Source organism: Schistosoma mansoni, chromosome 4, assembly GCF_000237925.1.
Source record: "Schistosoma mansoni strain Puerto Rico chromosome 4, complete genome".
In the NCBI taxonomy this organism is placed as follows: domain Eukaryota; kingdom Metazoa; phylum Platyhelminthes; class Trematoda; order Strigeidida; family Schistosomatidae; genus Schistosoma; species Schistosoma mansoni.
Window position 1 is genome coordinate 12893338 of NC_031498.1, and position 10922 is coordinate 12904259.

The following is a 10922-nucleotide window of genomic DNA, read 5'->3' on the forward strand; positions in this document are numbered from 1 at the left end:
TATGAATAATTCGTATGAAACCTGTTACAGTTGAACACCAAAAATATGTGTCGCACAACTAAAGAAATTATATTGTGAAGAGACAAATAAGGGAGGGAGTGCGACCAAGAAAAAAGAATAAGTAAACGGGAAAATTGTGTGGTAGATGCTACAGTCCGTTTAAAATTACGGTCAACAGAAAAGCTCAACTCACTGGCAATGTTTGTTTAGCCAGCTGAGTGGCACTGATTCCTATCGATGATTTCAACTCAAGCTTCATCTTGAATAATGTTTGGTTGTATCCACTAGCTTTTTCTTGTTATCAAATTTCATTTAAAAATAGTTCCCTCTATGCTGTCAATATATTGTAAATTTATTTACTTTGCAGATCCCTTTTTTGATTCGGTGTTGCAATGCAATGCCCAATGATAAGCCAGAATTGCATACTTGTATTGCACTGTTCATATTGCTCATTCAATACACTTCTTTTATCAAATCTCATCAATCACTTCAAGACTGCCCACTCAAGTGCAAATTGTTTGTTTAGTTTGTATCAGTGTCGCCATTGTCAATTAATATCAACATCTTGTCCAGTTCTTACTGAACATTCTTTAATCAATCATATAGAAAAGGAGGTGAGTTTGTTGATTTTGAATGAACTAACATTTTTATGTGTATGATTATAGGTGTCTATTCAGTGTATATATCAGAATCATTCAGGAAATCCAATCTTTACTGGGGAAGCAATGTACGAATGCTTGCTTTGTTCATTCAAAGCTAAAGAAGTTAAAAATTTAACCTTACATTATTTCGCTTTTCATGGTATCAAAAATGCCAGTCCAAATTTGACCAAGCATTTAACTTATGATTATTCATCAGGTTTTTAGTATTATTTGTTTTTCCTTATTTCAATTAATCACTTCAATCAATTAGGATTAAATTACAATTTCCATGATGCAAAATCGTTGTTTATGGGTGATAAACGAAATGCATTTGTCGATCTTAATCAAGATGATGGTGAAATGAGTTCTCATTCAGTAAGTTCTTTCATTTAATGTTGGTTGAATACGTGTTCATTTTTGTTTATCTAGGTTGGAACAGAAAGTGGTCGATTTTCCAGGGGATCTCATCTTAGTTGTAATCATTAGATTTTTTTGCTATTTAATTATTTTTACTCTTTAAGCATCCCAAGTCAACCGAAGTTTAATGCCATATAAATGTACACACTGCGGCAACGCTTATCACAAACGAAAGTATTTTGCCGAGCATGTTTTCTCCTGTTCCAAATCTTTGCAATTAACTTGTCCATGTGGCCGTGTTTGTAAATGGCGATCGAATTTCTATGCACATAGGTTAGTATTCTGTGTAATTTAGTGTGTCTTCGTAGTGAAAGTATTTTCCATTTCATTGTCCAAATAACGAATGTTATGTTTGTGTGATCAAGTGAAGTGTGATAGATTTTAATTGAATAAGTTAATTTAAGGAGTAGTTGGACAGACTGTCTGTTCCATTCTTAAAGCCTTCTGGAGTCAAGGTGTTGTTTCTCATTATTATCAGAATAGCTTTCTCCATGGAGATTTTGGTAGAATGAACGTTTTTTACATCATTGAGTTATGTAGAACATTTAGAAATAGCGTATACCCTGTAGTCATTTTAGGAATTCCACCTACAGTTTGTGCATCGCCAAATTTCAATATTACGGTCAAGTTTTTTATTAATCAACTCTTCTAACTAGAAGCAACATGCGAACTTTAATAGTCGTAAAGTTACTATTCTGTTCCTTCAGTTTGTACCTAATTGTAATTTTTATATAACTATCATCCGATATACTTCTAAGTCAAGGTTAGAGGTGAGTATCGGTTGCTAATAAAAATAATATTTGAAAATTCATTTGGTGTGTTATTTTGTGAATGACAAATCGCATAAATTCCTGAAGTTCAATCTGTCTTCTAGTTCATTATTTAATAATTAATAAATTAGATGTCTTAACATACTATCTTTACTCTGTATGTCTATATTCAATACGTTTTCAGTTGTTTCGAAACTAGTAAGACTGTAAGCATCAAATTGCTGTTCTTAAGACAGATCCGTAACAACAGTAAATTGCTTTTTAAACAAACAGGTATGCTTCATTTTCAGAGCAGAAATATCGCTCCTAAGCATAGTGCTCTCTTCCTTGCACTAAAGTCTTTTTTTATTTTCGTTAGCAAAACGTACAGTGTATCTAGTCAACTCTACAAAACTGAATACAAATAAGTGGCGTTCGTTGCCCTAAGGACTTGTTTCTCAAGCTTTTCAATTACCATCCTAGGTCCTTCAAGCTATCACCTCTAATCCTGTTTCTTCCTCAGGTTATCCAAAAATAGATTTACTTATCTAACATTAAGCTATCTGCGCACCTCAAAACATACCAGTCTATCGTGTTACTTAGCAACTCTATCCACGTCTCCTACTGCCTATGTTGAGTTCATTTTTCTTGTGATTGCTTGCAGAATATATTTATTCGCCGTTTGCACTTCGACCTCTCTCTCTAGTTAGCGGGGCTGGGACGCATCAGAATAGCTAGCTTATTGGTCTTTGTTCTGTTTGCAGACTAGGTGAACTCGCAATCGCTTCAAGCATAGCAAATTTGGCGATGGGGTTGGCGCAAACATGGATCCTTCAATAGTGGAATTATTGCTCGAGCAGCAGATGCAAAACTTACGCCTAACACTCACCCAAGCACTTCTAACTCTACTACTACTGTGGTATGGGTTGCTTATATCCACATAAGTAGTATATGACGATGGTCAGACAGAGAATGTATTTCACTAGAAGATCGATAAGGAAAGAACGGAAACGAAACGCAATTTGAATGAAAATACATGAACAATAATAATCAGAGACTATGGACTGATATTTGCAGAAGAAATGAACAAGATTGAGACAGTAGATTGAAAGTTTGTAAATTAACTGTTTGCTGTATGGTTGTCAAATTTTAGTAAGATAGTCTGTAATTTTCGTGTCAAATACATTCGGTTGTCCCGACCCGTCTAAATCTGCCTCAACTACAGCTAGTTCAGTCCAACAGGCGAAAACAAATCCTTCTGTTCCATGCTGGCAATGCGGTGCATCGCAGACGTCTTGGTCCAATCGACTAAGCAAGTGTGTTCTGATGTCACTGAACTTCTGCGATTGGAGACTGTAGATGAGAATAAGGGCTTTAAATTGATCTTCAGCCATCGACTTCAACCGGAAGCGTTCGCATTCGTGGTTGACGATCCCCACATGCGTGAGAAAATCAGCGTTTTCGTTCATAGTCAACTCCAAACATCGATAACGTGCGTTGAACAGTGAAGAGTCATCTCCAAACTGTTGGCTCAATGACTGAATGATGTCCGAGAATGAGCGGTTACGTGGATTCAGAGGCAGAATTAAGTTACAATATCTATCTAGCTCACTAGGACCCAGTTTTCGAAGAAGTCCCCAAATGCCCTGGTACGACCGAGAGTGGGGAGAGTCCGCTCTCCCTCTCGAAATGCTCTCACATGGCCACGCGAATATATAGCCTCTGCCAGGGAAGTCCTACTCACTGCCTTCTCGTGGCGGAGGTGTTGTTCACAAAAGTGAGAGGACGAAAAGCGAATGTCCGGCGCTTTAACCGGGTTGGTGGATGTGGAGGATCCACCTAGGGGATTTGGAAAACCCTGATTCCAAACCAATGGTGCACATGGGCTCCAGTATCCTGATGGAACGAATGGCGTATGAGCCAACTGTTGGTCACCGGCTACCATGGGACTGCATCTCCTTAAGATGCTCCACTGCCTTGTGGATCAGACCTTTAGGTCAAAGGCTCGGGGTGTGGCCCCCTAAGAAACCACCTGCTTCAGTCTGGGCACCTGGGCAGTATCACAGCCCTCACACAAATCGAATGAGATTTGTGAGGCGCATATTTATCTGGTGCTTTTTTGTACCAATATTTATGTGTCTAAATAATAATAATAATAATAAGTTTTCGAAGAAAGCGGACCTTCCAAGCGTCATCCTGATTAGCGAAATCAAATTTGAATAAGTCTTCATAACGTGGAAACCACATATCAAACGTGACATTGGATTCAGGATCATAATGAAACTCGGAGATACTGTTCGTGATATCATCAACTGACGGTGAAGTAGTAGTGTAGTGAACAAGAAGACGAGTGGGGGCAACCGTACAACCATACAGCAAACAGTTAATTTACAAACTTTCAATCTACTGTCTCAATCTTGTTCATTTCTTCTGCAAATATCAGTCCATAGTCTCTGATTATTATTGTTCATGTATTTTCATTCAAATTGCGTTTCGTTTCCGTTCTTTCCTTATCGATCTTCTAGTGAAATACATTCTCTGTCTGACCATCGTCATATACTACTTATGTGGATATAAGCAACCCATACCACAGTAGTAGTAGAGTTAGAAGTGCTTGGGTGAGTGTTAGGCGTAAGTTTTGCATCTGCTGCTCGAGCAATAATTCCACTATTGAAGGATCCATGTTTGCGCCAACCCCATCGCCAAATTTGCTATGCTTGAAGCGATTGCGAGTTCACCTAGTCTGCAAACAGAACAAAGACCAATAAGCTAGCTATTCTGATGCGTCCCAGCCCCAGCTCCGCTTTCCTTCCGGGTTCCAAGTTAGGACTTGCCTCGTGATGCAGTTTGGTGATTTCCCTACGTTCCCACGTTTCAACTCAATACAATAGAACTAACTATCTTGACGTTCGAATTGAAGAATGTGACGTTGATATTGGTTGACACATGTTTTGAGTTCCATATGATCTTCAACTGTAGGAATGCGATCCTTGCTTTGCCTATCCTCACCTTTACATCTGCATCGAATCCTCCTTATTCATCGATGATGCTTCCACGGTACATGGAAGTTTCCACCTCTTTCAGAGTTTCGCCATCAAATGTGATTGGGTTGGTGTTCTCCGTGTTGCATTTGAGAATCTTGCTTTTTCCTGTGTGAATGTGGAGGCCTATCGATGCAGAGGCTGCATCTACAACAGTTGTATTGACCCGCATTTGTTCATGTGTATGAGAGAGGAGGGCTAGGTCATCTGCGAAGTCCAAATCATCTAATTGATTCTAAGAAGTCCATTGTATTCCGTATTACCCCTCAGATGTCGAAGTCTTCATAATCCAGTTAATCACCAGAAGGAAGAGGAATGGGGAGAGTAGACTGCCTTGTCTGACTCCGGTCCTTACTGGAAATGCATCTGTCAGCTGTCCTCCATGCACCACTTTGCACTGTAGTCCATCGTATGAGTTTTGGATAATGTTGACAATTTTTTCAGGAACCCCATAGTGTCGAAGAAGTTTCCATAATGTTCTCCTGTCCACACTGTCAAACGCCTTTCCATAGTCAATGAAGTTGACGTATAGTGATGAGTTTCACTCAACTGATTGTTCAACGATGATCCATAGTGTCGCAATCTGGTCTGTGCACGACCGATCCTTGCGGAATCCTGCCTGTTGATCTCGAAGTCGGGCGACTACTGCGTCTTTCATCCGATTCAGCAGCACTCTGTTGAAAACTTTTCCTAGTACTGATAACAAACTGATGCCTCTGCAATTCTAACATTTGCTTTGATCTCCTTTCTTTGGTATCTTGATGAGATATCCTTGTTTCCATTCCGTTGGCACTTGTTCCTCTTCCCAAATCTTCTTGAATAGAAGCTGAAGCATGTTTGCAGTTACTTCAATGTCTGGCTTCAGTGCTTCAGCTGGTATATTGTCAGGTCCTGCCGCCTTCCCACTTTTGTATTTGTCTGATGGCCATCTTGACTTCTTCGATCGTTGGCGGAGTGATATCTATAGGAAGGTCAGTGTGTACTGCTTCGATGTCCGGTGGATTCAATGGAGCTGGTCTATTCAGCAGTTCCTCGAAGTATTCTGCCCATCTTTTCCTCTGTTCTCGAATCACCGTGATTGTCTTTCCTTCTTTGTCCTTGACTGGTCTCTCTGGTTTACTATATTAACCTGCTAGTTTCTTCGTTGTATCATATAGTTGTCTCATATTCCCTTCTCTGGCAGCTTTTTCCTACGTCGTTGCTAATTCTCCCATGTATTTTCGTTTGTCGGCTGTGATGCTTTTCTTCACTTCCTTGTTTGCTTCTGTGTAGTCTGCTTGTGCTTTGACTTTCTCTGCATGTGTTCGACTGTTGTTAATTGCTAGTTTCTTGTTCATCCTTTCTTGAATCTTGTTGAGGGTTCCCATAGAGATCCATTCCTTATGATGATGCTTCTTAGGACCAAGAACCTCCTGACACGTTGAAGTTATTGCTTCTTTGATCCCTTTCCAGTTGTCCTCCAAAGTAGTTTCTTGTTCATTCAGTAGATCCTATAGATCTTGGAACCTGTTGTTGAAAGTTATCTTGAATTGATTGGGTTTTTTAGCATCTCGAAGAAAGGTTGTATTGAACCTTTGTAATGCCGTTCCCCCAGTTGTTCAGTGTTTCTTTAGCTTCAGTCTCATCTTGGCCACAACCAGGTGGTGATCTGAAGTTATGTCAGCTCCTCTCCGGGTTCTCAGATCTTCCATTGTCCTTCGGAATTTTTTGTTGATACAGATGTGATCTATCTGGTTCTCTGTGGTGTAGTCCGGCGAGATCCATGTAGCTTTGTGTATGCGCTTGTGTGGGAATATTGTGCTACCTATAACCAATTTGTTGAATGCACATAGATTTGCAAATCTCTCACCATTCTCATTCCCTTCTCTCAGCCAGTCCATGTCATCCCATTATATATCTGTGAGATTCACATCCTACAAACGCATATCGTGCTTCTCTGTACAGTGTTAGAGCAACTCCCTGAGTGTGTGGAGCATTTTCCTCTTCGTGATCGGAGTACAGCAGTATAACTCCCGTATCTAACCTTCAGTGTCCAGCTTGTGTCTAATGGGTTTCGCTGATTCCAAGTACTGACAATTTGTATCTCCTCATTTTCATTGCTATTTGACTGGTCTTCTACCTTGTCCGAGTGTTCAATGTACCTATAAAGAGTGTTGCTCTGGTTGTTAGAAGGGGCATCGGCCTTGTGACTTCCGAAGAATCTCGGCTTTCATTCTGAGGCGTCATAATTCTTCCTTCAACTTTCAGGGTAGTTTTTAAATGGTTTGAATTATTTTTTCTGGTTAGCGTTTTGTAGCGAGTTGGATTTGACGAGGTGGGGTCCCTAACCTTATGCCCAACCCTCCTCCTTTACCCGGACTTGGGACCGGCGGTAACTCTAAAAGAGCTACAGGCGGGGCTAGCTCAGTCGATAGAGCATGCGACTCCTAATCGCAGGGTCGTGCGTTCGAGCCTCACGTTGGGCGTCGTCCAGTGTGGCAGTGCACTGTGTCTGCTAGATGCTTAACTCACCAACCTACCAATATTTCTTGCATCAGTCATAATCATTTAGGTCGTTTATTAAATATGTTCAAGTCACTTATAATCAGGATGGAGCCTGAAAAAATGTCAGCCCAAGTTACTAAACTGTGTCAATACAGGGAGACTACTCAAACAAGATACATAACAAAAATTCGAAGTAATCGTATTATCGGTGATATTGAGAAAGACCACATATCGCAGAATACACCGGTTATATCCAACGTATAACCTAATGCGTGTTCATCGGTTTCAGTTGTCACATCGAACTAGTACATCGAGATGAAATTGTCAAGGTAACTCCTAGAGTAATAGAAGATACGGTTCGAGGAGAAAGTATGGATTAGTGGAATAAGAAGAAAGTAGGAGATCTTTTGTAAGGTAAGTTAGAAACTTAAGATCTAAAAGAAAGCAAAGACAATGCACCTGACCCACTTGTAACTTTAAACTGTATCACCCGAAGCCTCTAACCATTAGTTACGTTAACTGCGTCGACCCTAACCAAATGGTCTACATCTGTCTACATGTTTCAGGCAAACAGTCAAAGTATTCATGGACTAATGCCACGTACTGGTTCGTCCTAGCTCTCAGCCTAATTTTACACCAGTTAGCATTGTTCATCAAGCTAGTCAGTGACTTAAGAACACTGCTTCAAAGACACTTGTGGTTGAATGCTAGTAGCTTTCAATGTGGTCTACCCTCAAAAACCATGTTTCACGGCATTAGAATAGTACGCGTTGGGCTGCTGTGTAGCATGATTACCTATTCGTTGATAAATGAGCATATCGTCTATGTCACAAGTAAGGTCATTTAGTAAAAGCTAAGGGATATTTATGAACCCGTGCCACCAGCTCCCCGATGCTGGCGGGGTTTCCGAAAATAGATAAAAACAACACACCTAACTACCTCAGCGCTTTTGATCGGGCTTAATGTTGACACAAATCAATCCTGAGGCAACATTTTGGATTTAGAGACAGATAAGCACATTCTAAGCACTTTTACGCTCTTCAGTATGTTTAGAAGACTGTCTATATCCAAACCAAATTAAACTATCGTCCGCATATTTTAAATAGGTAAGTAAGTCTCCTGGTAAAAGTTCAGTCAGTTAAAAGTTACCTAAATAGTTATCTCTGAAATAATGTCTGTTTTGAAGTTAACTGAAAATGGAAGACGTTAATCCTGACTAACCCCACTTTCGCTTCTTATTTCTATCGAAAGTTCATCGATCTGACTTTATATATGTTTACATATTTAAAACCCAAACATGTACTTCGAAGCGCCGTTTCAAAGGACTTGCGGTAGTGTTTGTGTAATTGAAATGTCGAAATTGGTGTTACTTGTGGAAGAAGTCGAAGAAAGAGGAAAAAGATTGATAGTAGAAATACAATAAATATTAAAAACTAAACAAGTGTTCCAGTCGCTTACACATTTAACTCGAATAGTTTCTAAAGATATGAAGAAATCTGTTACTTCCTCGTTGCCCACGAAGCAAAAGGATACTTCGTAAGGAACCTGAAGGTGAAAATAGGTTAAAGATAGTCTTTACAACTTTCCAGCGCGAACACAAAGTTCAAGGAATGTTTTCTTACGGATGATCACAAACGACTTTCTATGGTGTAGATTTTGATGTGTTGGATCAGTAATTTTCAGACCTTATTGCCCACAACAGGGATCCATGTAATCAACCTTTTCTGACCTCCTTCCGTTGTGGGGAGCTAACAACCCTGGAGATGCGAGTTTTCCGAGGGAAAAATCCTACTGCCATCATATTCCTGGATGAACGGTCGCCCTTAGACCATAATGTCTTTGTTTCCTGCTTCACTGTTTCCCAACTGACCTGTCTGGTAAGGCATGAACTAGATAGAGAGGTATTTTGGCCATGCTCCACCACTACGTCAAGGTATTAGCTGTATTTCCCCGGTGAGAGAGATATTGCCGTCAGAGCACGCAAACTTCTTATTTAAGAAACTGTAAGTCTAAATGCTTTTACGTCTCTGGTGCACCAAATTTCCATTAGTATCATAGTTTAAATGCGATTAAAAAACTATCTGCATAATGTGTAGTTAAAATTTCGTGATCCTCTTGATTGTGTTAATAAAACATCCTTTTTTAAAATTTCAGAAAATCATGCGCCGTTTATAAACAACTTGTAACTGGAGGCAGTCATCTCTCTGTCTTTCGTCGTCGAGGTCTAACTTTGTCTAAATCAAGCATCAATGATGATTCTGAAAGCATTACTAAAGAATCCGTCACTTCCAGCGAACATCTGCTTGATATGTCAACTAATCCAAAAGATTCTTCTACTGTAAACTTAATTGGTGGAAATAATTTAACTCCCTTAGTTTCTTCATCTTCTACACCCGAAGTTAATCCCCAGTCTAATGCAGATTCTAGCATTGATGTATTTGGAAATCATTCTGATTCCCTTCAAACCTCTCTCACCTACATAACTCCAGTTTTATCTCTAGCCACATCTATCCCAACTTATGTTTCTAATGAAAATATCGAAACAAATAATTTAAATCATGCTGTATCTAGTAATTCGATGGTCACATCCGCCTCTATAATTCATGCACTAAGTCAAACTTCTAATTTATCCGTATTAGTTGATACACGTTGCCCTGTCAGTAATTATCCTTCAAGTCAAATAAATGAGTGCACCGCTGCTAATACGGAAGGTGGATTTATTCAATGTGTATCATCGAAAGGTGAACCACTTATCATGTTTCCTGGTATGTGATCTGAAAAACTTAAATACACAATTTTACTCTCCGGTCAATAATATATATATATATATATATATATATACTGCAACACAATTGAAAATTCCAAGAAACCAAGAAGCTTTAAAACTATTTTCACAGTATATCTTTTTATTCTATATGTGAAAACGAATTAATTTATTCTCCTTTCTTATTGATTTCTTTTCTTTTTTCGTGTAACTTCTGTGTAAAAAGTTGTCATTTCGTTTAAATTATTGCTTCTATCTTCAAATGTGCATTCTTCATGAAAGGATCAGTGGATCAAATGTCGTCACAAGTTTGTAGCAATGTAAATTTCATGAAAATGCAATATAGGCTTTTCTTTAAGAAATCTCAACCAATAGACAAAGTTTGCAATACTTATCATGTTTTTCAAGTGAGCAAAAAAAATTCATGTTTTTGATTGTACAACATTAAAAAAACACGTTTAAGCTTTAATTAAGCTGACATCTTTTAATTTTAATTTATGATGTAGAAAACAAATTGATTGACGACTAATTAAATGACAATGCGAACAAGATAGTTTTTGGTAAACCAGGAAATGTTATTGACTCATATATATATCGGCTTAAAGCACTGATTGGTTTCGTCAGTCGTTGGCCAAATAATATAGTGTCAAAGGGATCCCAATTTAAATGATAATTTGGCAGTGGTAAGTACTCACTCTAAATGTCGAGAGTCATTTCGGTTGCTAGTAAAATATTCAAAGCTGAATTTCAGCCATTATTTGTTAGTTGCACTCAATATCCCATGTACTAGGATTTACGAAGTTGCGCTTTTTTCAAACTAGGCTAC

The 10922-nt window shown here is 38.9% G+C and overlaps 1 protein-coding gene and 1 non-coding gene across 2 annotated transcripts; both read left to right on the forward strand.

Moving 5' to 3' along the window:
• The first annotated feature begins 331 nt into the window (after positions 1 to 331).
• On the forward strand, positions 332 to 10563 carry Smp_145440 (hypothetical protein). Its single transcript, XM_018796869.1, has 6 exons — positions 332 to 614; positions 666 to 858; positions 913 to 1016; positions 1071 to 1116; positions 1163 to 1331; positions 9487 to 10563. The coding sequence occupies exons 1-6, from the start codon at positions 393 to 395 to the stop codon at positions 10103 to 10105; spliced, it is 1353 nt and encodes a 450-aa protein (XP_018651967.1). The 5' UTR covers positions 332 to 392; the 3' UTR covers positions 10106 to 10563.
• Positions 7242 to 7313, forward strand: Smp_tRNA_02390_Arg_CCT.1.1. Its single transcript has one exon. It is a non-coding gene (tRNA).
• Positions 10564 to 10922: the final 359 nt, after the last annotated feature.